Source organism: Vanderwaltozyma polyspora, genomic scaffold, assembly GCF_000150035.1.
Source record: "Vanderwaltozyma polyspora DSM 70294 KpolScaffold1062 genomic scaffold, whole genome shotgun sequence".
In the NCBI taxonomy this organism is placed as follows: Eukaryota; Fungi; Ascomycota; class Saccharomycetes; order Saccharomycetales; family Saccharomycetaceae; genus Vanderwaltozyma; species Vanderwaltozyma polyspora.
The window spans coordinates 35,770-61,757 of NW_001834666.1; the positions used below are offsets into that span (position 1 = coordinate 35,770).

At 34.4% G+C, this 25,988-nt stretch overlaps 14 protein-coding genes across 14 annotated transcripts; 9 read left to right on the forward strand and 5 right to left on the reverse strand.

The window, feature by feature from the left end:
- Positions 1-34: 34 nt before the first annotated feature.
- RGA2 (GTPase-activating protein RGA2) lies at positions 35-3,112 on the reverse strand (the record flags this gene model as incomplete). Its single annotated transcript, XM_001645114.1, has 1 exon — positions 35-3,112. The coding sequence occupies one exon, from the start codon at positions 3,110-3,112 to the stop codon at positions 35-37; it is 3,078 nt and encodes a 1,025-aa protein (XP_001645164.1).
- Positions 3,113-4,469: 1,357 nt separating this feature from the next.
- Positions 4,470-4,721, forward strand: LSM6 (U4/U6-U5 snRNP complex subunit LSM6; the record flags this gene model as incomplete). The annotated part of the gene is made up of 1 exon (XM_001645115.1): positions 4,470-4,721. The coding sequence occupies one exon, from the start codon at positions 4,470-4,472 to the stop codon at positions 4,719-4,721; it is 252 nt and encodes an 83-aa protein (XP_001645165.1).
- A 428-nt stretch (positions 4,722-5,149) lies between these two features.
- On the reverse strand, positions 5,150-6,616 carry ARH1 (NADPH-adrenodoxin reductase; the record flags this gene model as incomplete). Its single annotated transcript, XM_001645116.1, has 1 exon — positions 5,150-6,616. One exon carries the CDS (start codon positions 6,614-6,616, stop codon positions 5,150-5,152), a length of 1,467 nt encoding a protein of 488 aa, XP_001645166.1.
- Positions 6,617-7,361: 745 nt separating this feature from the next.
- IAH1 (isoamyl acetate-hydrolyzing esterase) lies at positions 7,362-8,084 on the forward strand (the record flags this gene model as incomplete). The annotated part of the gene is made up of 1 exon (XM_001645117.1): positions 7,362-8,084. The coding sequence occupies one exon, from the start codon at positions 7,362-7,364 to the stop codon at positions 8,082-8,084; it is 723 nt and encodes a 240-aa protein (XP_001645167.1).
- Positions 8,085-8,450: 366 nt separating this feature from the next.
- BCS1 (bifunctional AAA family ATPase chaperone/translocase BCS1) lies at positions 8,451-9,791 on the forward strand (the record flags this gene model as incomplete). Its single annotated transcript, XM_001645118.1, has 1 exon — positions 8,451-9,791. The coding sequence occupies one exon, from the start codon at positions 8,451-8,453 to the stop codon at positions 9,789-9,791; it is 1,341 nt and encodes a 446-aa protein (XP_001645168.1).
- Positions 9,792-9,929: 138 nt separating this feature from the next.
- On the reverse strand, positions 9,930-10,559 carry Kpol_1062p19 (uncharacterized protein; the record flags this gene model as incomplete). The annotated part of the gene is made up of 1 exon (XM_001645119.1): positions 9,930-10,559. One exon carries the CDS (start codon positions 10,557-10,559, stop codon positions 9,930-9,932), a length of 630 nt encoding a protein of 209 aa, XP_001645169.1.
- Positions 10,560-10,911: 352 nt separating this feature from the next.
- On the forward strand, positions 10,912-12,009 carry PHO92 (mRNA-binding phosphate metabolism regulator; the record flags this gene model as incomplete). Its single annotated transcript, XM_001645120.1, has 1 exon — positions 10,912-12,009. The coding sequence occupies one exon, from the start codon at positions 10,912-10,914 to the stop codon at positions 12,007-12,009; it is 1,098 nt and encodes a 365-aa protein (XP_001645170.1).
- A 516-nt stretch (positions 12,010-12,525) lies between these two features.
- CAT5 (putative monooxygenase CAT5) lies at positions 12,526-13,242 on the forward strand (the record flags this gene model as incomplete). Its single annotated transcript, XM_001645121.1, has 1 exon — positions 12,526-13,242. The coding sequence occupies one exon, from the start codon at positions 12,526-12,528 to the stop codon at positions 13,240-13,242; it is 717 nt and encodes a 238-aa protein (XP_001645171.1).
- A 371-nt stretch (positions 13,243-13,613) lies between these two features.
- FRQ1 (frequenin) lies at positions 13,614-14,186 on the reverse strand (the record flags this gene model as incomplete). The annotated part of the gene is made up of 1 exon (XM_001645122.1): positions 13,614-14,186. The coding sequence occupies one exon, from the start codon at positions 14,184-14,186 to the stop codon at positions 13,614-13,616; it is 573 nt and encodes a 190-aa protein (XP_001645172.1).
- Positions 14,187-15,595: 1,409 nt separating this feature from the next.
- Positions 15,596-19,396, forward strand: UBP2 (ubiquitin-specific protease UBP2; the record flags this gene model as incomplete). Its single annotated transcript, XM_001645123.1, has 1 exon — positions 15,596-19,396. The coding sequence occupies one exon, from the start codon at positions 15,596-15,598 to the stop codon at positions 19,394-19,396; it is 3,801 nt and encodes a 1,266-aa protein (XP_001645173.1).
- Positions 19,397-19,901: 505 nt separating this feature from the next.
- Kpol_1062p24 (GOLPH3/VPS74 family protein) lies at positions 19,902-20,732 on the forward strand (the record flags this gene model as incomplete). Its single annotated transcript, XM_001645124.1, has 1 exon — positions 19,902-20,732. One exon carries the CDS (start codon positions 19,902-19,904, stop codon positions 20,730-20,732), a length of 831 nt encoding a protein of 276 aa, XP_001645174.1.
- Positions 20,733-21,005: 273 nt separating this feature from the next.
- CTS2 (putative chitinase) lies at positions 21,006-22,607 on the reverse strand (the record flags this gene model as incomplete). Its single annotated transcript, XM_001645125.1, has 1 exon — positions 21,006-22,607. One exon carries the CDS (start codon positions 22,605-22,607, stop codon positions 21,006-21,008), a length of 1,602 nt encoding a protein of 533 aa, XP_001645175.1.
- Positions 22,608-23,200: 593 nt separating this feature from the next.
- On the forward strand, positions 23,201-24,574 carry LEO1 (Paf1-complex subunit LEO1; the record flags this gene model as incomplete). Its single annotated transcript, XM_001645126.1, has 1 exon — positions 23,201-24,574. The coding sequence occupies one exon, from the start codon at positions 23,201-23,203 to the stop codon at positions 24,572-24,574; it is 1,374 nt and encodes a 457-aa protein (XP_001645176.1).
- Positions 24,575-25,239: 665 nt separating this feature from the next.
- PFY1 (profilin) lies at positions 25,240-25,805 on the forward strand (the record flags this gene model as incomplete). Its single annotated transcript, XM_001645127.1, has 2 exons — positions 25,240-25,252; positions 25,438-25,805. The coding sequence occupies 2 exons, from the start codon at positions 25,240-25,242 to the stop codon at positions 25,803-25,805; spliced, it is 381 nt and encodes a 126-aa protein (XP_001645177.1).
- Positions 25,806-25,988: the final 183 nt, after the last annotated feature.

A 25,988-nucleotide genomic window follows, 5' to 3' on the forward strand; every position in this document is an offset into this window, starting at 1 on the left:
TTCATAAAGATTCGAAAAACTTAATTATGGGTATCTATAGTAAAAAAATGCTTTTATGGTTCTTGATAATGAATTCAACGATATAATTGCGTAACTTCATGTCAATTATATCTTTCTCTCCCGTCACGTCGTGTATTAATCCAGGTGCAAACACAAGTGCCAAATTGTACACTGTCATCAAATTATACTCGTGATAATTGGCAACAGTAGACAAATGTTGGGATAATACCTTTAATAAATCAAAATGCTCAATAGGTATACCTGCTAGAATACTGTTGATTGATAGGACAGTTTGCTTAAATGAAGGATGATCCATCTGGTCCTCATTATTAGGTAGTTGGGCCATTAAATCATTATCCCTTACCAATTTCATCAAGGGTTCATATATCTGGTAGGTAATCACAGGATTGGGTAATCTTCTTAAATATCTCTTTAAAACACTGGCCACAGCATGGACATCACGAAGTAATAACTCGTCCAATGCATCAGAAATATCATGAAGGTTTCTTACATTACAAAACTCCTTTTCTATTTCTTCGATTAATAATTGTGACCCTGTCTTCCTATATATACCTTCAGTTCTTAGATTTGTCTCATTCTTTTCAATAATGCTAAAACAGGTAGTGATAATTAAAGGTATCTCAGTACCTTCATAAGCACATCTTTTTACTAAAGATGACCCAAACAATAGCTCACCGTTATCAGAACTTAATGACGACTGGTGTGATGGAGAAGCACGCAAAGAAGAAGAAATTAGCGCACTATCATTTAAATCCATTTGTGACTTTTGCATTGACGACACCAGATCTAATTTGTTTTCAATTGGGCCAATTCCTGAAGAAACTGAGCCCCGACTAACTGAATGCTTTCTTTGAATTTGAAATTTGGGAGACATTTGCATGTTAGGTGTTTGCTGCGGTGATAAATTCTGGTTTGAACTACCACTAGAAAAAATCTTCCAAAATTTACCTTTTGAAGATGAGTTCGGAAGATTAGTTGGATCAGATGCATTGATTTGTTTTCTTGGTGTAGTTCCTGTTCCTGCTTGAGAATATGTAGATTTGTTGTCCGCAAAGTCATCGCCGTTATAAGCTTCTGGTATCAACGACTCTTTTTCAAATTTTAATTCTCTAATCTCGTTCAAAATCTTATCTTTGCTGATCTTCAACATTTCCAATTCTTTTGTTAGTCTCACTTTGCTTGCTTCTAATTCTCTCAATTCCATCTTTAGTCTTCTCAAACCAAATTCCATCTCAATGTTATCATTTCTTGGCATAGAATCTGGTGAGACAGGATCTATCATCTTGTGATCATCTACTGATAACAATTTTCCGTTACTTATCTCTTCTTCCTTAACTACATGTTCGATCCCTTGTAAACTTGATTTTCTATAATGATGTCCAGATGATGATGGCGTTGCTGTCATTCTGTTAAAAGAATTTGATGTTTCTAAAGGCGGGGTACAATACATGGCAATATTATTGGACTGTAATGGTGCGCTTAATGGAGTAGCACCGCTATTAGATCTTTTGTGAGGTAATGAATCACCAGTGATATCATTTTTTGAATTATTTCCAAAGCTTTCCTTGGCATGAGAATAAATAGTACTATCACTCTTACCCCTATTACTAGTTTGACGTGATTGAGGAGGTGTGGTATTGAAGTGTTTGGACCTTTCCTTTTTAGAAGTCACACCCCAACCTGAATGTGTTTCAATATCATCAACTTCCTTCTTATCTGAATGGGATGATGAATTTGAAGGTTGTTTTGACAACAAATTTGCTTTCTTTAAATTTGAAACAAGATTCCTAGAGACTAATGACAATGATCTGCCAACTTTTTTTCCATTAGTTGATTCTGTGCTGTGAACTTTTGAAAGAGATCCAGAATTCGGTAGAGTGAGAACTTTATCTTCATCATTTTCTGGTAGAGGTAATTGGGATGGAGGTTGAACTGGAGACCCCCTTTTATAATTAAAGTTTAAAGGATCCAGTGATGGAGGAAGTTTCAAGCCAAGACCATTTGAATCCTGGCTGGGAGTTTTCTTATGCTGTTCTAATGCTATATTCATAGGACTATTTAAGGGAGCATTTGTAAGATCGACACTATTCTTCGGTGTCCTCATGTTGTTAATTGGTGGATTCTCTTCATTTTGTTCTACAGCTTCCTGATCAACGATTATTCCATGTCTTTTGGGCGATTTTAATAACAACTCTTCATTACTGTGTGCACTGCTTGTTAAATCAAACTCTGGCGGATGATTTTGTAAAGGTGTTTTTTCTAAAGCATTTTTATTAACTGAAGCACTTTTATTAATTGAAGCATTTCGGATATGCTTACGTAAGTTAGCTTCTTTAGCATCTGTATCAAAGTTGTCCAACGTTGAGTTAAGTATATCATCAATCGAAACAGTTCTCGAATGACCAGTGCTTTGGTTATCTGATTCATCAAAATCTGTATCTTTAGATATGTACTGTGGGATAACACTTTCGGAGTTCGATTTTACATGTTTTTTATTATATTGGAAATTTATTTCTGGAGATGATTCATCTCTATCGTCGTATTTTCTTTGAGGTGAAACTGGTCTCCTGGTTGATCTTTTAGGTACCGCTAAAGTTGCAGACCTTTCAATAGTTCCGGATTTCCTCATCGTTTGTCCTCTATCGAATTCATCAGTCTTCTTAGGAGATATTAATTTTGGCTCTTCTAATGATTTTTTCCTTGCTAGAAGAAGTTTATGGCAATTATAACAAAATAATCCAGCCTTACTCTTTGCATATTTCAGATCATCTATATCTTTATGGCATTTTACACACCTGAAACAGTCTCTGCAATACGACTCGTCGTTTGATAGAATTATTGCTGTATCATGAATATTTTTATTACAATTACTACATTTATAATTTGAACAATCAGAACATATTAAAGAGTTCTTCGAATTATTCATTCTTAAAAAGCTTGAATCCTTTGATAATTTTTTCTCACACTTGTAGCACTTAAAGCAATGAATATGCCATTTATCTTCTCCTATTTTAAAATAATTATCATCTATTATATCTTCTTTGCAACTAGCACAGACCATTGTCATGTCCTGATCGATAGTATCTGACATTGTGTCTTGTTAGGCACCTTCAACGCTTTTTTATAATTTAAAAAACGTTTATAAATAATATATTCTTTAATTATAGGCAACAACCTTAAGTTACCCATTCTTTTTTTTTACAATGGGCAAAATTTTAAACATTTTTCATAAAGTTCTATATTTCCCTTTACAATCAGAAACTTTACTGAATATCGAAAATTTTTGGGTAAAAAATGATATTTCTGCAGCGGAGAGAAGTTAGATACTGACTTTTTAATTTATTTTTTTCGAAAAAAGTGTATTCAAAAACGATATTGGAAATATTTCTTAAAATAGATGTTGTAGGGCACAGTAGAGTTCAACTTAAGGGGAGTTTTGGTGATATAACTATGTTTAGATAATCTTTAAAGTTACACACTATTGTGATCAAAAAAACAATTTAAAATTGAACCAAAAATATGTAGAAAAGATGAAACAAGAATGAGATATCAGAACCAATAAAGAAAAAAAAGGAAAGAAACACTATTTTTCCTTGAACTAAATACCAGAGCCACTGGGGGGGAACTCCATATGTCATAAACAAGAAAACAAATGATATATCAATTGCATTGCATTTTAGGTAAAACATAGAAATTGAATTATTTCAAAATTCGAAGGCAGCACCGTAACATCTTTTTTTCTTTTTTCGTGGCCTTGTCTCAAGTGCATTCCAACTGATAAATTTGACATACCCTCCGGTTCAAACTCAATTTTTGAATATTGCATTCAAAGGAGATAAAACAAATGAGAGATAGTACAAACAGTTTTATTAGTATTACTCCATATGCATGTTTGTAAACACCACCGTGATTCAACCAAAAACGTAATTAAATTGAATTGTTAACAATATTAATATTTAAAAGAGTTCACTATCTTATAGTATAGCCGCCAGAACCATTTTATTCAATATAATATAGCTGAGAGGAATTGGTAATTAATCCTTCATATAATTCTTAAAACTTTAAATTCCAGGCAACAGTACCATCACTAGGTATTGTGATTTAGAGTCATCGAAGATCTTGAACTGCAGTTATCTTAATTTAAGAGTTTAGTATTCAATTACTTCTAATGTTGTTTAATTTAAATACTTGAAAATCTCATTTAATTTGTGTCCTGCCTTTTAGATAAAATGTCTTTTATTATTAGTCTTAAATCGCTAAAGTCACATGGTCCGGGTAATATCATATTATTTTCAAATGATTTAAAATTTAAAGCTTTGATATTTTAAAGTGAACAGGAACTATAAGAGAACTTGTACTAATGAAGTTATGGTTGATTTGATGATAATTTAATAGGTTATTTCAACTTGTTTACAAGGGTACTCATTCTGAGTTAATATATTTGAAGGATGTCAGCAGCTCAGTCCGGGACCACTAGTGTCTCTACACAATTTTTAGCAAACATCATTGGTAAGCCGGTTAGTGTAAAATTATATTCTGGTATGATGTATAAGGGTAAATTAGAATCTATAGATGGTTTCATGAACGTTGCTCTTTCGAACACCTCAGAACATTTTGAAAGCAATGCTCATATGTTGAAGAGATATGAAAATGACGTCTTCTTGAGAGGTACTCAAGTTATGTACATTAGTGAAGCTTAAATTAATGAAACAGAAGATAAGAAAAAAACAAAAAACACAAATATGAAAACAAAAACATAATATACGTATATATTACCAAGCTATTTGTAATTATTTATGGCATTGGATTGTGAGTACCTGGTTATTCCATTTGTTACTTGTTAATTGGTAAGACATGTAATTGTACAGATAAAATATAGATTAATAGATAAATACATATATTAAAAAGAAATAAACGATAATAATAGTAATATGATAGTATTAATGTTAAAATCAATAATATATCTCTTTCCATGTAATTTTCATTTTAGTTCCAAGGTTTGTACGCGCTTGGATAGATTTTATATTAACAGATGAGGTATCCCTTTAAAAGAGAATTGTTTGTATTGTTTAATACATTATATGCAATTGAACTCCAATCTTACTTTAAGACTTCGTTCTTCTTGAATTCAATTATGTTTGTACATGGAATCGGATGTCAGGAATTTCTCCCTTGGCTTTCCACTTTGCTTACCCTTATCCAATTCTCTCTTATTTATCTCTTCCCAATCTTTCCAGGTAGTATGTGGAATATTGGTCACATCAATTGGTTGAGAATTTGTCGTGGAATCATTTTTGCTTAAATCTGCTATCACTGTATCTGCGACATTAAAGGCATTCATCATTGTCGAAACTATCACACCTTGACTACCAGATTGGATCCATCCAGTGGCATATAATCTTGGGAAGGCAACATCAGATGTAGATAAAACTCGGTTATCTTTTGTGATCACTCTATCCTTGTTAAATTTTATGTTCAACGAAGAAAACTCCTTCATTGGTTTCCCTGCATAACCGATAGATGTTATAAGCAAATCTAAGCCGTAAACTATATCACTTTTCGATGTATCGTCGACCAGCTTGTTCTCATCTGTTAACAGCTGGTTGCGAACAGTCAATTGTTTAATATTACCATTGGCATCTTTATCGATCTTTATCGGTGCCTTAAGATAATCCAATTCCCAGGTTCTCGTGCTCCCATCTAAGGTAAGCTCCAATGGCTCATATTTCTTATAACTTGCCTTTGTTCTTTCAGAAAAATCCTTCATATACTCTGAACAGATCTCAATTCTTCTTTTAAGAGCACGATCATTAATTGAGCTAAACTTACTTACGTCAAAGAATTCTGATGAAATACTACCACGAATTCCATATCTTTCTAAAGCCCACAATTCTCTTAATTCTTTATTAGTGAATTTTGAATGGATAAAATCTCTTCTCCCTATGATTTTGACATTAGATATTGGTGCCTTTTGTAATAAAGATATTGCAACTGGGTTTATATCAGTTTTTTTCCAAATCTCATCAATTTTATTACTTAAAAGAACACGAGATATGTCCAATGCAACATTACCATTACCAATTATCCCAACTTTCGATACATGAGACCAATCAAAATCCATAAATTTTGGATTTAATGCATAATCAGGATGCCCATTGTACCAACTAACAAATTCTCTACTTGTAAATACACCTTTTGTATCAGATTCACCTGGAATATTCAATTTATGCTCACCAGAACTACCGTAACTCAAAATCACAGCATCTTGTTCGGATATCAATTTCTGTAAAGATATCTGTTCACCGATTGTAATGCCACCAATAAATTCAAATTTATGTAAACCATTATTTTGAATATTCTCTTCAGCACATTGAGTAAAAGTTTCTTCACAATTCTTCACTTCTGGATGATCTGGAGCAACACCATATCTACTCAATCCAAATGGTACAGGTAGCTTCTCCCATATGGTTACATGTAATGGTATTTTTGATTTCTTTAATAAATGATAAGCAGTATAGAAGCCAGATGGACCTGATCCAATTATAGAGACCCTTTTTCGTGGAATATTTGTAGTTAACGTTCGAATATTCATCATTGATAACCTCTAAAGACCTTTCAAATCAAACTATCATTCATTATCATCTCCATTTTTCAATAATAATGAGTAAACGAATATTATAGTTCATTTAACTTAATCCGGAGTCCTCTTTGACATAAGAATGATTCCTACTCTTTTTTGTCTATTTATTGATGAATAGACCGTTTAAGATGTACATAATTGTAGTAATGCAAGAGAACTTGGTAGTTTAAAATAAGTGAAGTGTATTCAATTGAGGCATTAATTGTAAGAACACAGAAGAATACATTGTCCAGAGACACTGTGAATGATGTTAATAAAATTACCAATGTTGCTCGACCTTGGTTCCTTAATTAGAAAAGAAAGGGGGTGGGGGATGGGGGGTTACCGTATTTTACGAAAGTAGTTTCTAAATTATAAAGATCTTTATATAAAATTGATAGTACACGTAATTCATAATTCGTAATTCGTAAGTATGCCTTGTTTCGAATCGTTTTGGTTTGGATAGTTATTTTCCAAATAATTTGGAAAGCTATCAGAACGATCAGCCTAGGAAGGAGAAATTCCAAAAAAAGGTGTGCCTAAGCAGTACCAGCAAGCTCCTATCTCCATGGTGAAAAATAATAACGCCATTAAGAAAACAGTATTTTAATCTATATAAAATATGGATATTTAAGTAAACTTAGATATGGATTTAGTTGTTAAGAAGTAATTGATATGTTTAATTGAAGTTAGAACAAAGCAGTTGGCATAATTAAGCAAGATGAGTTTACAGTACAAGAAATTTTTATTATTTGGTGATTCAATTACTGAATTTTCATTCAATTCAGGAATGGTTGAAGATGTTGAATCATTTTCATTTGGTTCAGCATTAACCAATGTCTATACTAGGAAAATGGATATTATGCAAAGAGGGTTCTCTGGGTATAATTCTAGATGGGCCTTAAAAATTTTACCTAAGATTCTTGAAACAGAAGCTAATTCTAACATTGCTATGGGATTCATCTTTTTTGGTGCTAATGATTCATGTCTAGGTGGTCATCAAAGGGTTCCTCTTGAAGAATTTGTAGAAAACATTACAAAGCTGGTTCAAATGATGAAATCAAGTGGGATCAAGACCATTTTGATCGGTCCAGGACTATACGACAAGGAGAAATGGGAATCCATAAAACCAGATGATATAGCTGAAGGCCGTGTACGTTCACAAGAAGAATTTAAGAAATATTCAGATGCAGGAGAAGCCATTGCCAAAGCTGAAAATGTACCATTTGTAAATTTAAACAAAGCTTTTAGAGAACAAGGTGGAGACAAATGGCAAGATTTAATGATGGACGGTATCCATTTTTCAGGTAAAGGTAGTTTAATATTCTACAATGAATTGTTAAAGACAATTCGTGAAAATTATCCAGAATACGCACCAGAAAATATAGAATACAAATTACCAAATTGGAGTGATGTTAAACCAGATGGATCCAATATCAACTAGTTCTGGAACCTAATTTATCTCAATTTAGTACTAGTTAAGTAAGTATCTTTATCTTAAATAGGGTATAAAGATATACACACATACATAATAACATACATATATTAAAAGAAAGTTAGAATGTGCAATACTTTTGCACGAAAAGATGGATTCGTATTTTAAATGATTGAATAAAACCTGCGAAGAGAAGGAAACAACGATTGATATTAATTTGAAAAGATATCTATATGTGTGTAAGTATGAGTATATATAAGATATGGATGAGGGTTATCTCTCAATTGTGCTCAACACAAGGGATATCTTGAATACTGTCAATATTGTGATATTTTAATAGGCCCAGCTCCTCCCCACCCGATTGATTGAAGAAAGATGTCTGATGAACCAGTAGCTGTTGCGGCCAACACTGCTGTTGGGACAGAATCTATTTCACTTGGAGATAAGTTTTCCAATTTTATGAGCAATGCTATGGAGAACAATCCATATTTTGCAGCAGGTGGTGGATTGATGTTGCTTGGTACTGGGCTAGCGGTGGCTAAAACCGGGATGGTCAAAGGTAGCAGATTGTTGTACCAACAGATGATAGTTGATCTTGAGATACAATCTAAAGATCGAGCATATTCATGGTTTTTGACATGGATGTCTCAGTATCCCAAGAGGGTCTCTAAGCATTTGTCAGTGAGGACAAATTACATTCAACACGATAATGGATCGGTAAGTACTAAATTTGATTTGGTGCCGGGACCAGGTAACCATTGGATTCGGTACAAAGGAGCCTTTATCCTGATCAAAAGAGAGAGGTCCACTAGGATGCTAGACATCAGTAATGGGTCGCCATACGAGACAGTTACGCTAAAGACGCTATATCGAGACCGTGATCTGTTTGACTCTATATTGAGAGAAGCTAAAGAGATGGCGTTGAAGACGAGCGAGGGTAAGACAGTGATCTACACATCGTTTGGACCTGAATGGCGTAGGTTTGGACAACCTAAAGCCAAGAGATCCTTGCCATCGGTGATACTTGATAAGAATATCAAAGACAATATAATGAAGGATGTTCATGATTTTTTGAAAAATGGGAAATGGTACTCAGACCGAGGAATACCGTACAGAAGAGGGTATCTGTTATATGGGCCGCCTGGATCAGGTAAGACTAGTTTTATCCAGGCGTTAGCAGGTGAACTTGATTATAACATATGTATATTGAATTTATCCGAGAACAATCTTACGGACGATCGATTAAACCATTTGATGAACAATTTACCACAACGGAGCATACTGTTGTTGGAAGATATAGATGCGGCATTCAACAAACGTCATCAAACGTCTGAACAAGGGTTTCAATCTAATGTGACGTTTAGTGGGTTGCTGAATGCGTTGGATGGGGTGACTTCATCGGAAGAGACGATAACGTTCATGACGACGAACCATCCTGAGAGGTTAGATTCTGCGATACTGAGACCTGGTCGAGTGGATTATAAAGTGTTTGTTGGTGATGCCACGAAATACCAAGTGAGGGAGATGTTTTTGAAGTTTTACCCTGACGAGAGGTTGTTATGCGAGGCGTTTGTCAAGGAGATACTGACGTTGGACAAACCTGTGAGCACAGCACAGTTGCAAGGATTGTTTGTGATGAACAAAGACGACCCGCAATCGGCAGTGGAGATGGCGCCATACATAGCCGACCCCAACCAGTTTGCAACGCAGCGCTAACATCGACAATGGAAACTAACCGCCACACCAAACCAAACCAAACCAAAACATAACATAACATAACATAACATCAAACCGGCATTGTACATAGTGATTTAAGGATAGACAAAAATATAAGAACATACATAGAGAAGCGACTCAGCAGTTTTTTTCTGCATTGTTGCGTTGTACATAGTGACTCAAAATACAATAAACAATAAACAACAATATACAACAATACAACAATTCTAAAGAATACATACATACTCCCAGTACAGGTAGGCAGGGAGATGGACAAAGTTGTGCATTGTTGGAGAAAACAACGGGAAAGTGACAACAAGGAACACCTCCTCCCCCGACTCCACTCCACTCCACCCCACTCCCTTCCCCCTCCCCAAGAGAGAGAGAGAGAACGTGAGAAATTTGAAAGCGAGTGACTTCGTTGTTGGAGATGAGATCGGTGATGATCTCTCCCATTAGGCAGTTTTTGTTGGGACAGGGAGGAGGGGAGCCCCAGAAACACGGATGGTGTATTGGTATATTGGTACAAGTGGGCAGGGCAACGGCGGCAATTTGTTGTTCTGTTGTGGTGTTTTGACACCATTGTGACCTGACCTGACCTGACCTGACCTGACTACTTTGGGCGTGAGTATATATAGACAGCCAGACGTGTTTTATTTCCCAATGGTTTTCACGATTTAGTAGCTGTGAGTTGTATGTTTCTGTATGCCCAGGAACACTGGAGGTGGAAGTGGAAGTGGAAGTGGAAGTGGGACGTTTTGGATGCATTTAAAGGTTGGTTATGCTGTTTGGATCTAGCTGCTATGGGCAGGGCAGGTGCATCTATATATGAGGATGTGTATATATAAAGGTGGAGGTCAAGGGTGAGTTCGAGAATAAGGTGGTGGTGTCTCATGGACCTTTTGGTTTGGTTTGGTTTGGTCTTGCTTGTATATATATGTATCTCTGTATGTGTATGTGTATGTGTATGTGTATGTGTATGTGTATGTGTATGTGTATGTGTTTATGTGTTGTAAATTAATTTGGCATTAGATTACATTAGGTTAACTTAAGTTTAGTTTGATTTGGGACTGTAGATTATATGTGCATGCACAAACGCACATAATACTAAAAGATAAAGATGCAATCCGTAGGTTACTCGGTGAGAACAATAGAGGACTCGTTGCGTGAGTTGGAAGGGTTGATAGGTTCTGGCAGTGGAAGGAGTTGCTCTAGAGACAGTTCCTTGTTTGATGTCTTTCTCGGGGGGTCCGCAAGTAGCTTCAGTGGAGCTAGCCATGATCACGATTTTGCGGCCGCGGCTGGGGCTGGGGCCGCAACCGAAAATGGGCCTCTATCTACCGCCGCCACCGCATGCATGGCTTCGGCGGCTATACACAACTACGAACGTAATCGCAACCGTCTCGACCTGGGAGGTTCTGACAGTTCTGTCCCCATGTCGATGCCTGCACCCATGACGATGTCTTTGCAAACGCAAACGCAAATACAAATGCCTGTCTCAACACCTATGTCATTGTCAAATTCTTCCTGCAACTATGTGATCACGGGGGGATATACGAAAAATAATATTAATATTACTACTAATACTAATACTAATACTAATAATACCAATCATTTGGCAATAGTCGATGATACCAACAACAATATCGGCACTTCCGTACCATCCCCTGCACTCTGTGTAAATAACTTGTCACGGAGACCCCGTAGACGTTCATCAATGGCTATTGTCCCCAGATGGGTCGACGTTCCTGAAAATTCAAGGTTTTTTGTAATCAAATCTTCAAGACTCGATCATGTACAAAAATCCTTCTATAACGGGATCTGGTCTTCTACTTACTTCGGAAACAAACGTCTTTCAGAGGCTTTCTCGAGTTTGGATCCTGGTACTAAACTATTTCTATTGTTTTCTGTCAATGCATCTGGACGTTTCTGCGGTGTAGCAGAAATGGTGTCCAACTTGGAAGATGAACTAGATACTAGTATTTGGGACGACACCTCTAGAAAGTTCGGAAAGGCTTTCAAAGTAAGGTGGGTGTTGGTGAGAGACGTTCATAACAGGTCTTTGAAACATTTCCTTATTCCCGACAATGACATGAAACCAGTCACAAATTCAAGAGACACACAAGAGATCCCTTTCTCAATAGGAAACTCGATTTTAAAATTGTTCAGAGCAGACCCGGCAGCAGCACAGTCTTTCCTAGACAGTGATTACGTCTGAACATATCCCATTCTTTAGCATAGGTTCGTTAATTAACTTTACATCACTCTTCGATCGAGTGTTAATATAAATCCTTATACTGTATTATATATAGATATATATGTACATAATGTATAATAGCAACTATACAGTTTAATTCAAAAAATGAAAATATCGTGGAAATATCAAGTCCCACTTCTTCTAAATCAATAAGCTCTATCCATCAAAAGAAGTCTGTCTGTCACTTGTCACTTGTCACTTGTCATTTGTCATTTATACCATTCGTAAAAGCTTTAGTTCCTTAATACCCAAAATCACGTGATTGTACAGCTCGTTTTTCCTTATACTGGATATTCCAAAATTGAACGAACGAATTTCACAACCATAAATGATTTTAAAATGATTATTATAAAAGGAAAAAGGTATCACAAACTTAAGAAAGATAATCAATTGAAAGGTTTTTGTCTCCATTATAGGTGGATATCACATAGATCAATTGTTCTAGTTGCAAATTGAGTTGATATTAATTAGTGAATCATGCTCAGGCTTTCTTCTGTTTCCAAGGTTTATCACGTTAGACCATTTAGTGTTTTATCCTCATTAAAAGCAAGCACTGCTCCAAAGGGAGGGAATTCTCATAAGGGCAATGGTTCTCATCATGTTGAAGTCAAATGTGAAAATATGGATGAGGCTCAGAGGGCTTATTTGGATCGTGTGATCCGTGTGGATCAAGCTGGTGAACTTGGTGCTAACTATATATATGCTGGTCAAATTTTTATTCTTTCTGAGAAACATCCAAATTTAAAACCGATTTTAAATCATATGTGGGAGCAAGAGATTCACCATCACAATACATTCAATACTTTGCAATTGAAACATAGGGTCAGACCCTCCTTAATTACTCCATTCTGGAAAGCAGGTGCGTTCATCATGGGTTCAGGAACTGCTTTTATATCGCCGGAAGCTGCAATGGCTTGTACCGAAGCTGTTGAAACGGTTATCGGTGGTCATTACAATGAACAACTACGTTGTTTAAACAATCAGTATGATTTGAAGAGGACTGATGGTTCAGAAGGACAAAGTGATGAGGTGAAGTCATTAATGAGTGTTATCAAACAGTTCAGAGATGATGAATTGGAACATTTAGATACCGCAATTGCACATGATTCAAGAAAGGCGGTTCCTTATATTCTTCTTACTGAAGGTATTAAAGCGGTTTGTAGAACAGCTATCTGGACAGCTGAAAGATATTAGACACCGTTTTTGTTACACCAATTCAATTTTACGAAACTTCCTCCATCTAGTTATGGCTACATAAAACGCATCTTTTTATAAAATAAATTTAGTCTCACTCTTACGAATAATAAAAAATTGTATATATCCTATCGAAATAAAATATTTATAACATAACTGTCGTGTTTTTTGTTTGTGGTTACTCTCTTATATCTATGTATATACAGAATATGAAGTGCATAAATGATATATAGAAATTCGATGCTAAAAAAGTAAGATGCAGTTACCAGATGGCAATTCAATTAATGGAATTCTTGAATAAAACACTCGCACATTTTGGTGGTACTTAAGACAAGAGAGCGAGGAAGGGACATCGCATGGTAGGAAGTATATTATACCAATCCATCATATAAATTTAATGCACCTACAATTGAGGGATCAACTTTAGAACCTTCCCTAAACTCATCTAATGTAATATAACCGTCTTCATCTTTATCCATAATCTTGAAGATTTTTTTGACTCTCAAGTCTGGAGTAGCTTCATCTTCACTCAACTGAACCATTGAGCCCATCATCTTGTATATACTTGAGACGATAGTCAACATTTCATCGTAGGTAATATAACCGTCATGGTTCAAATCATAAAGTTGGAAGGCCCAAACCAATTTTTCCTCCAATGTACCCCTTGACGTTACACTCAAGACAGTGATAAACTCTTTAAAATCAATAGCACCATTATTATCTTTATCGAATACATTAAATACATGGTTTGCAAAATCTTCAGGATACCCAAATGGGAAGAATTGTTTATAAGTCTTGACAAAATCTTCACGAGTCAACTGGCCAGCAGGACAATCTCTAAGGAATCCCTTGTGCCATTGTTGAATCTCTCTACGATCGAAATATGTAGACTGTCTTAAACTAGTTAGATCATCCTTTGATAACTTTGATGCTTTAGCCCCCATTATTCCAGCGAATATAAAATATATGTGAGTACGTTTGAATGCGTGGATAGAATAAATTAATAAATGAATAAATAAATGAATATACCAGATTGAAACAAACACAATCTTTAAAACCCAAAACCTTACACCAACACAAGCAACAGTACGATGTATGCCTTCTACCTGGTAGACATGTACCTATTATAGCTGTTAGCTCTGTGAAAACATGTTTAAAAATAGTTCATTGTATTCATTCATTAGTTGGTGTTAATCTAATATTTGAAAAATCATCAATTCAACGTAATGCTAGATTGTACTATAAAGCATAATAGAGAAATGTTGAACAAAGGAAAAAGATAGAGTGTTTAATGAAGATATGCTAATAAGATTATTTGATATCAGTGATATGTAGGTTTACATCAGTAGGACAAGTAAGTTAACATTTATATTTTTTGGTACCATTTAAAATTGGATCAACTCGACCCAATATTTGGATGTTTCTATAAGATCAGATGAGACAATGTTCTTCTCCCATAGCATGAAAAAAAAGCATGTTTGGAATGAAATGAACCTCTCCGTAATAGCTATCTCTTACTGTATTGATATGTTACCAAATAGGCCTCTATATATATATATATTTATAGTAATCAATCAGTCAATGGTAAAGAATTACGTGTTAATGATTGAACTATTTCCAGGCAAAAAGTACAATTCATTGGCGTTGAATAGTCTTGTTTCAGATCGAATCAGAAGTATGAATGGATAGATATATATATAGAGAGATATATAGATGGGCTGTTTAGCAGTTTCATAACTGATTTGGCTTTACTTATACTTGTTCTATCTTATTACATTTGGTGTAGTCACTCTCTCTCTTTTTCAATGCACAATATAAATATATATATATTCTCACGTGACTCTTGAATCAATATTGATCACTGTTAACGACCGTATGTAGACAAAAAGTCTTTAAATCTTTAAATATCCAAAAAGTGAGAAAAAGGCTTATGGCTTTATTTTAAAACCAACTCTGATCGAATCAACTACTATGATAAAGAAGAGGTTTTATCAATTGTGAATAGATCAATTAGTTCAGGGGGACTAAGAGTTCTGTTCAGGTTTAAGGAACTCTTTTTTGTGCATTTAATAGATTAGTTTGCATTTGTTTTGGGCTGTGTTTTTTGAAATTTTTTGGGATACTTTAAGGTTCTTTTTTGAAGGAGAGACTCATTATTGAAGAGAAGGAGGATAGAATTTAAAAGTCCTTTTTGATAAAGTAGATAAAGCAAACAGTTTGAAAGAAGAGATTTGGTGGTTTACACTATTTTATATTTAGGTTGACAAATTAGTTAAGTTTGTTCTTGTTGGAATAGAAGGTTTGGTATTTATTTTATTTTATTTTTGTTTGTCCCTATTTGCATTTTTAAAAGATGTTGGAGAAAGAAGATTTGAGAGTTACTTATTCAGAAATTGGTGAACAGCCTGAAAATTCTAATGCTGTAGATCTCGAAAATGATTCAGAGGTCAATTCGTCGAGTATGGATCTGGATTCGTGCGGCGATGCTACTTCTGTCTCGTGGAAAGATGATGGGAAACAACTGTTATATCCAGATGCACGTGATCTGACACCGTTTAAAACCTCTGAAAGATTATTAGATGAAATTATGTGTTCTGTTCCTTATATTTTACTTTCTGAAAAGGATGAATCCTTTAATGAGTTTTCAAATGGTTTGTTGAAGAAACAATTGTTGAGTTACTCGAAAAGTAGACATAACGTTCAACCATTTTCAGTGGGGACCATTGTAGATCAAATCATATTGCAGACGAAATTCGAATATAAATCAACTACTTGCCCGGAATTTAATAATATATATGTTCGTTTGGGGGTTCTTATAGATACTAACCATCAGCCACTTTCTACTTTTGATGATGTCGCCGATTTGAAAATTTACCATTTGAAAATTACAGTAAAAGTTCGTTCTTTTCTAGAAAGAACTAAAAGGCATGTGGGGGTTCCTAGATACCACCTGCTCGATTCATTGCATCCATTTGATCAACAAGATTTATTAAATTTCGATCCAAAGGATCCAAAATTGGTGGATCATGCTATATATGTTTCTGATGATACAAATAAGTTGGTCCTTTTAGAAATCTTCAGACCAGAATTTGATTCAGAAGAAGAAAGAAATAGTTTAACCATGGGTGCCATCAAAGAACGTCATATAAAAGCTTCAAAAAAATATGATACCTTGGATAAAGATGAGATACCTACTCAAATTGACTGCATTAATACAATGTTCAAAATCTTTAAGGGTCCATTGACAAGAAAAAGTAATGATGAGCCGGTTAAAACATTGAGTTCAGATAACGTTGTTCTTAATTCGCAGATGAATCCAAAGTGGTTGGTGACTAAATATGGTTTTCAAGAGCTTATAGAAACTGAAGAGGAAACTGAAGAACAACTTATTGATTATTTACCCCCAAATTTGGTGGATTTTGAAACTGATCAAGATGTAAGAAAAAGCAGAGAAGCAGTTACAAGAAAGTGTTTGGAATTAATCTGGTTAGGTAAAATTTCAATAAGTTTAATGACACCAGAACAAAAGGAATCAGCGTCTAAATCTTTGAGAACATTTAATCTACTTCAAACATCATTTTCAACATTATTCTGGTCGCAAATATTAGATGAAAATAAAAATATTGCAACAATGAAGGAAAATCCCCAAATGAATCTGGATTATCATTTAATAGATCTTTCTGCATCTTATCACTATACGGATAGGGATATCATCCAAAACTATGAACTTCAATGTAAATTAGACCCAGCTAATATTGGCATTTATTTTGACTCCCTTCATTTCATCGCTAATAACAGAGGTTCATATACCCTGATAGGCTATTGTGACAAACAGGATATTGTTGGACAAGAAGCTTTGGAACAAGCATTAAAAACATTTAGTTTAGATCCAGATACCATAGATCTCTCAGATACCAATGACGCGATATTTATGACTATTTATAAGAATGAGGTAAAGTTGCACGGGAATGATCCTACAAGATTGACGAATCTGAGAAACGCATTGAGGATTTTAGCAAAACATAAGAACTCTTCAAGACTGAAGTTTTATGTTGATTATGAGCCATATAGCTCAATTCAACGAGCATTTAATATACTTGAAGTTGATGAGTCTGTTGACGATGATATCATCCAAACTGCATATTCCATTAAAGTCAATGATACACCAGGTCTTAAGATTGATTGTGATAGAGCTTTATACACAGTTGCAGTTTCAAAAAGAAGTATGATATTGATAAATTTTCTCTTCCAGGAATGTCCCCCTTTCCAAGATTTTTATGGACCAGATCAATATACCTATAGTGAAGCATTGCAAAAACTGCAAGTGAATGAAAACGCAGCCGATGATACTATATTAGAAATATTCCAAAGAAGGTGGACATCAGATTCCGTTATAGATGCGGATGAAATTTTGAGCTTAAAATCGGTATTAACGAAAATTGCATTTGAGAGGAATTCAAAATTGATATCCAGTTATTTAGAAACAGGTGTTGTAAATCCTGGGTGTCTTCCAGCTGATAATTGGCCTGCAGGTTTAAATAATATTGGTAATACATGTTACCTAAACTCATTACTTCAGTATTATTTTTGTATTTCACCATTAAGGAACTATGTAGCTGATTATCAAAAAACACTTGAAGCTGTTGAAAACTGTCTTGAAGACGGTTGGGATAAAAGGAGAATTGGTGGAAGAGAAATCAATAAAGTAGAAGTTGAGAGATCAGTACAGTTCGTATATCAATTACGTGATTTGTTTAACGAAATGATACATTCATCATCAAGATGCGTTACTCCTACCAAGGAATTGGCATACCTAGCGTTTGCTCCTAGTAACGTAGAGGTTGAGTTTGACCAACCAAATGAATTGCAATCAGGCAATGGTGAAGATGTAGATGGAGATATAGTATTTATTGATGAAGATATCAGTGAACCTAAAGGTAAATCACTTGTTCTGGATGAAGAAAATTCTAAAGTTGAAAACTCGCCAGAAAATCAATTGATTGAAATTGATGATAGTAGTGACAGCTCCGGACATAAAAAAGTAGAAGAAATCAGTCAAAACCCATGTTTCGGAAAGTCAACTGATACATCAACTCGTGTTGCAAAGATTAGTTTTGACCAGTTGGAGAATGCACTGGAGCTGGGACGTCAACAAGATGTGACTGAATGCATTGGTAATGTGTTATTCCAATTAGAGAGTGCCTCTAATCCTATTAGTTTAGAAGAAGATGACGAGCAATATGATTTGATCAAGAAATTATTTTATGGTAAAACAAAACAAAGTATTATTCCCTTGAAGAATAATAACGAGATTCGTAACAAGATTGAACGTTTTGTTTCATTATTAGTTAATGTTAGTGATCATCCAAAGGACGTATATGATGCTTTAGATCTTTATTTCAGCGATGAATACTTAACGATGGATGAATATGGCGAAGTCAAAAAGTCACTTGCAGTAACTGAATTTCCTACAATTTTACAGATCCAAATACAGAGAGTTTATTACGATAGAGAGAGATTTATGCCATTCAAATCGATTGAACCATTACCCTTTTCTGAAACTATTTATATGGATAGGTATACTGAAACAACAGATGCAGATTTGCTTAAAAAGAAGGATGAAACATTCGAATTAAAGAAACAGCTATCTGAGATGAGAAAGAGGCAAAAAGAGTTGCTAAGTAGAAATGAATTAGGTTTGTCAAGAAAAGAAGCATTTATGGAAACTAGAAAGTTCTTAAGCTCGGATGCACTAGAAAAACAAGGAATTGAAACTGAAAATAAGCAGATGCTAATTGATAGGTTAACTGGAGCGTTGAAAGATATAGATGATGAATTGACAAAACTTTATAATGATATTGTAAATATTGAAGCTAAGATTGATAGGCAATTTGATAAGTTTCAAAACATCGGCTATTCATTATTTGCAGTTTTCATTCATAGAGGTGAAGCAAGTTATGGTCATTATTGGGTTTACATCAAAGACTTCACAAAGAATGGTATTTGGAGAAAGTACAATGATGAAACCATAACAGAAGTTCCAGAAGCAGAAGTATTTAATTTTACAGAAGGTAATACTGCTACTCCCTATTTCTTGGTATACGTGAAACAAGAAAATTTAAATGAAATTGAACCATTAAAGAGAATCGTCTAATGATAAAATACATATTCGAATGGATCTGATGATTAAGATATGATCTATTTCATAAGAACATCGATCTATAAGGTCTCCGTACGTCCTGTTCCATTAGATCTTTTTGATATCACAACTAAATTCTGTCATTGTGTACGAAGAATGATTTCATAATATGACAGCTAATAGATTATATAGTTCTCTTATATTAAGAGGTACCAGTCTTCAACTGGTTTCTATTGACAGCAATGCATTTATGTAGTTTATTGATAAGAAACAGAGATATAAAGTCAATTGTATACTAAACGTTGGTATCGGATAGGTTTTCAATAGTTTTTATAAGGTTTAACTCATCATCTTCAATGTCGCAACTGCAACGCCGTAGAGTTACTAGTGTAGGGACTAATAACGGTAACCAAGGAGTGGGTGGAGAATGTTCAAGATGAATCTGATGATTATAAGGTCGGTTATGATCCTGAGGATATGAAATTACAAGGTTTCTTCACTGAACCTAAAGTTAACGCTAATGGAAGAAGTTGTTTTACTAGGAATGAGAGATAAAGAGGGTTATTTGTCTTTTTGGAATGAAAATTTATCATTTGTATTAAGAGGTTGTATATTGATTGAACTGGCATTCAGAGGAAATATCCAAGTAATAGATGATCCATCTAGGAAACGTTTTGACTTATCAGATAGGTTAATTGAAGTGGTAAATCCAAAAAAAACCGGGGAATTTCTGTTAGATGAAACATTACAAATGATGAAATCTGAAGAATCACAATCAATATCAACATGGATAGATCTATTGAGTGGTGAAACATGGAATATCTTTAAAATAAATTTACAATTGAAACAAGTTAGGGAAAGAATTTCGAAAGGTCTTGTTGACAAAGGGATCTTGCGAACAGAGATGAAAAACTTCTTCCTTTTTGATATGGCAACACACCCTGTAGAGGATTTAAAGTGTAAGGAAATGATTAAAAAGAGAATATTATCAGTGTTGCTACCACAGACAGCAGTGATATTAGCCGATGAATACTTCCCAGAAACTGTTCAACTTAGATGTTTAAGGACAATTGCCCTAATATTATCTGCATATGCAGGAAGTGTGTTAGAAAATGTGGCAAGTGATTTAGACTATCAAAAGAAAGATGATTTATTTGTCAGGACCTCAGAAATATTAGATCAGTCTTCAGTGTATCCGTTTGAATTTGATAATAAAAGTTCGACTAATATTGCGACGAATTTAAATCAACTGGTCGAAAACGAATTGTCAAAGGACAAAAATCTGAATTTAAAACTGGAAACAATAGCCGGCGTATTTGAAGTATTTTTAAAAATGGACAGTATAGTGTGAATCTTTAGTGAGCTATAAGGGGACAAGCTAATTCAATCATCATTGGCGCTGGCCTCCTGAAATATGTATTAGATAAACTAGTTATTAAAATATGAAAATAGCTTAACTTGATATTGTTATGAATGAATTTAATTTGATGAATCTGATTACTTTGAATCTGAAAATTTTGGTGGAATTTTTTTTTATTATAAAATATTAATATTTAGTTATTTAAATATGGGCAAAAAGAACTATCGGTTAAAAAGGTTGCAATCCATATTACCTTATCTACATTTAATATATTTCATCGCGATAAAGTAATTTCATAATAAAGGTAGAAAGGAAACCCGTGTCACCTTTAGTTTTCAAGTAATATTTTAAGACTTCAATATTGGTGAACATTGTTTCATTTTTTTCAGTTACAGAACCAATTTCGTCAGTAAAAGCATTTAATAATGATTTCTCCGGATTCTTATGGTCATCACCACATGATTCCCACCAGAACCCTCCTTTTAGATTATGCTCTTTAACATATTGAGCTTTAACTTTCATTGAATCACGGTTATCGTAGCCTACAAATGTTTTTGATTTTTTATCGTAGCAGAATGCAGAAACATAGTCAGGATCGAATTCCTCTAAAGAATTCTTTATTGGTAATTGATTATAAAGCCACATACCCGGTTCTCCTTCAGATGCTCCACCGACACCACGATATGGCTTATTAATGAATCTGGTGTCTTGACTTGATGCATTTACCTTGGTGAACCCTCTACCATAGGCGGCCATACCCAAATTAATTTTTTTTGGGTTAATATGATATTTCTTGATAACATAATTGATAGCGTAGTCACCGTTTAGGTTTGACTCATCGTCTTCATCATCATCGTCGTCTTCATTATCTTCGTCTCTATCGTCATCGTCATCATCTTCATTTCTAGTTTCTTGAGGTGAATATAAGTTGCTATGGTAACCGGTTTTCTCTGACCATTCTCCATGATAATCATAAGTCATCATATTCCAAACGTCCACATAATGATCCATCTCTCTCATAAGGAGAATATCCAATTTTTCTTTAAAAGCCGGAGCAGCAATAGATAAATGGAATTTTGGTCTTTTCGAATGGTTACCATTACCACTATTATTAAATATTTTTTGTTCCAACTCGTTTTGTTTCCACTTTAATTTTTTAACCAACTCTAAATACATCTTTGGTTCTAGCTTATCATCTTTTGGGAATTCCCAATCTAATTCTATTCCATCGAACCCATAATTAAACATATTCTCAATACAAGAATTGACAAAAGCATCAAGTTTTTTAGAGTCTCTGATCATTCTTGGGAAAGCCTCTCTATTAGACCAACCACCAACAGACATGATCAACTTAAACTTTCTCGAATTATTCGAGTCAAATAATTGAGAATGTCTTAGGTAAAACAGTTCACCTATGCAACCCATTGGTAAACCATTTTTGAATTTTGGATTAAAAAAATGATCCAATTGTAATTTCTTCAACTTCATTGCCAAAGGTTTATAACAATCCATTTCAAAATCAGACCAATTATCACTAGTGGTCAGCGCACCTGTCTTAGAATCGACTACAAAAAACGCATAGTACACATGAGTCAACCTTGAGAAGTCCATATCATGAGGTAAATGTAACCTAGGAGTGTAAGGAGACCAATTAGAGTAATAAACACCTACATCATACCCACTATCAGGGTTATTCGGAAAGCTTTTACCATAAACTATTTGAGATTCATTTATACTATCTTCAATAGATTCTTCTTTTGAACCATGTTTTAAAAATTTTTGATAAAGGAAACTTTCAACCATTATACTTATAATTACAAATAATAAAGCAAGAGCTACCCACCATTTTTGATTGACCCTAATCATCTCATATAGCCTATAAATTTAAATTTACTAAGTGATTTTGCAGTTCTTTTTAACCTCTCTCCCAAAAGTTCATCTTGTTGTAATCCAGATCCTGTTTTTTTTTTTAAAAACCCAATATCAGAAGAAGACAAATTTAACACCACAAATATTAGGTAACGTTATATACTCGAATCATCAATTTTCAGCCTCGTTTGTTCAAGTTGTTAAATAATTTATAAATTCTATGTTTAAGTGTCACAGCTGCTGGAGGTTCCCATTTACTGACACCTCGGTCGTGATGACAATTCGCTGACGTCACGTGGCATTCAGAAAACCTTTATCAGATGATAGCGCCATTGACGTTCTATATATCTAAAAGAAAAAGAGACAACAATGCCAAGGTCCAAAAATTTAACAAGATTGAAAAATTTGAGTTATAACGAACAGTTTGCTTAATAGAAGTATAATTGAATAGGTAGTTGTAAGTAGCTGATCGAAAGTGGTGTTGAAGACGAGGATTGAGTGTATCAGTCTTTCTCAGCTATCGATATAATTGGGTAAACTTTGTTCTTTTGAATTGAGGGAAAAAAGTTTGGGTTTTGTTGAATAGTGAGATGTCGGAAGAATTGCAAAGTAACGTTGTGGAAGAGAAGCCTGAAGATGTAGTTGATGGTGGTGAGGAAGTGGTGGAAAGGGCTGAATCTGTTGAAGGTGCAGGCAGTGATATGGATGATTTGTTTGGTGACGATGACGATGACGAGGATGACGATGAAGGGGTTAGCAGAAGAAGGATTGATACTCAAGGTGAAGGAGAAGACGATGGAGATGAAGATGAAGATAATATTGGTAGAAGACGTCGTAATTATGTTGATGAAGATGAAGATGAAGAACAAGCTATGTATACTAGGAAATTCTACGGGGAAGATGATTATGACAAGTCAGATCAAGAAGAGGATAAACATGAGTTTAGAGAAGAAGATGTTGTGCTGACTAGACATGTTGTCCCAACCAAGATTACTTCAGAAGAAAATGATGCTGATACAACCATATATTATGCCAAAGTTCCGCCATTTTTAACGATAGACCCTATCCCATTCGATCCACCAACTTTTGAAAATGTGGTAAGAGAGAGGTTGACAAATGGGTTATCTAAAGAAGAACAATTGGAAGATAGATTAATAGACCAAAATACTATCAGATGGAGATATTCGCGTGATGATAATCAAAGAGTGTTCAAAGAATCAAATGCGACAATTGTACAATGGTCAGATGGTTCATATTCCTTGAAATTAGGTGATGAATATACAGACATCCTATTAAATGATACCGACAATACATTCCTGACAGTATCTCATGATCAACAGGAATTGATGCAATGTGTACACGGCGGTGAAATTTCCAAATCTTTACTGTTTGTTCCAATTTCTACTACTTCTAAATTACATCAAAGATTGAGTAAAGCAATAGTAAGAAGAAATGCAACTGAGACTATGGGTCCACGTTCGATGATAGTGAATATAGATCCAGAACTTGAAAAGAAGGAATTAGAAAAGAAACAAAGTCAAGTCTTTAGAGAGAGACGTAAGAAGAAGCAAAAGGAAATCGAAGCTTTGGAATCTCTGGAAACCACTGGATTTGGTAATAATAGTTATAGTGCTTCAAGGAAGCGTAGTACCACCCCTATGTCTTATGGTGGCTCGAGACGTGATGAATATGAAGAAGATGATTTTATAGTGGACGATGAAGAAGAAGAACCTGAATATGCAGGGGAAGAGGATGACGACGATTTAGACGGTTTCGAGGAAGAAGAAGAAGAACAGGAAGAAGAAGAAGAAGGGGAAGATGAAGATGCTGATGAAAAAAGAGCTGAACGATTAAGAGAGCTGAAACGACAAGGGACAGCAGCTTATAACGATGATGAGAAATCTGGCTCCGAGTCGCCTAAGAGAAGAAAAGTCGCTGTAATTGAGGACGATGAAGATGACTAGATATTTAGATCTTATATGCATATAAATATTTTTATATATTTGTATATCAAAGAACCACTTGTAATATATAACTTCACGCAAGCACTGATGAATTATCGAGTTAAAAACTCCAGTTTTGATAGATATAAGAACAGTTGCCATTAACCTAAATGCAACAATCCAGTATATATGTAGTTGTTAAATAGTTAGATGTTAGCGTTTTGATCCTTAGAAGTGAGATTGTAACTCGTATGCTATGAGGCCACCCATTTTACATCTAGATTAAATGACAGTATTTCGCACACAGGTATATTATACAGGAGAAATGAATACATCCATTAGAGGAATTTATGACAAGACTTGGGAAATTGAATGTATAAATGTAAAATACTTTCTACACTATCTTTTAGTTCACTGAGACCCTCCCTGTCCTGATGAAGTTCTCACAGATAAGGTCTTATTTTATATCACCTGATCCCATTCATCACCTGATCAATTATGTCACATGACATATCAGAATTCTGTTTAAAACGTTGGAACCGAAACGAAAACTAAAGAAATGAATTTAAACTACATTTAAAGAACAGAATCTATTCGAATAGAATAAAAAACTTTTAATTGAATTGGTTATTAATTGACTTATTCCCTTAAAAAGATAACAATACGATAATTGAAACTAATTGAATATGTCTTGGCAAGGTATGTTAAACCAATAATTTTTGAATTTTTTTGTCTTTTTTTATTGTTAATGGGATAGTTCAAACAATTTTAACTTTTGAACAATTACACATTTCAGAATAAGAATTGATCTTATAAGAGTTTACAATTACTAACAGTTTTATTTTATTTTTGATTAACCTCAATGATAATAATGTAATATTTAGCTTACACTGATAACTTATTGGCTACTGGTAAAATTGACAAAGCCGTTTTGTACTCAAGAGCAGGTGATGCTGTTTGGGCTTCATCTGGTGGATTAGCCTTGGCTGCTACCGAAATTTCTGGTATTGCTCAAGGTTTTGATGATCCTTCTCACTTACAAAGCAATGGTTTGCATATTCAAGGTCAAAAATTTATGATGTTAAGAGCTGATGATAGAAGTATTTATGGTAGACACGATGCCGAAGGTGTTGTTTGTGTCAGAACTAAACAAACTATCTTGGTTGCTCATTATCCTGCTACTGTTCAAGCTGGTGAAGCTACCAAAATCGTAGAACAATTAGCTGATTACTTGATCAGTGTCCAATACTGATTCGATTGAACAGCTATTACCCCCCTATTTTTTTTATCACTTTACCAACTTCATCATTTCTATCTATCATCGGTTTATTTAGGAAAAGTTTGTATATATCATTAACCTTTAGAAATACTTTATAATGTTATATACACTACAATAAAAATTTTCTTTTATCTAACAAGATACTTTAACCAACAT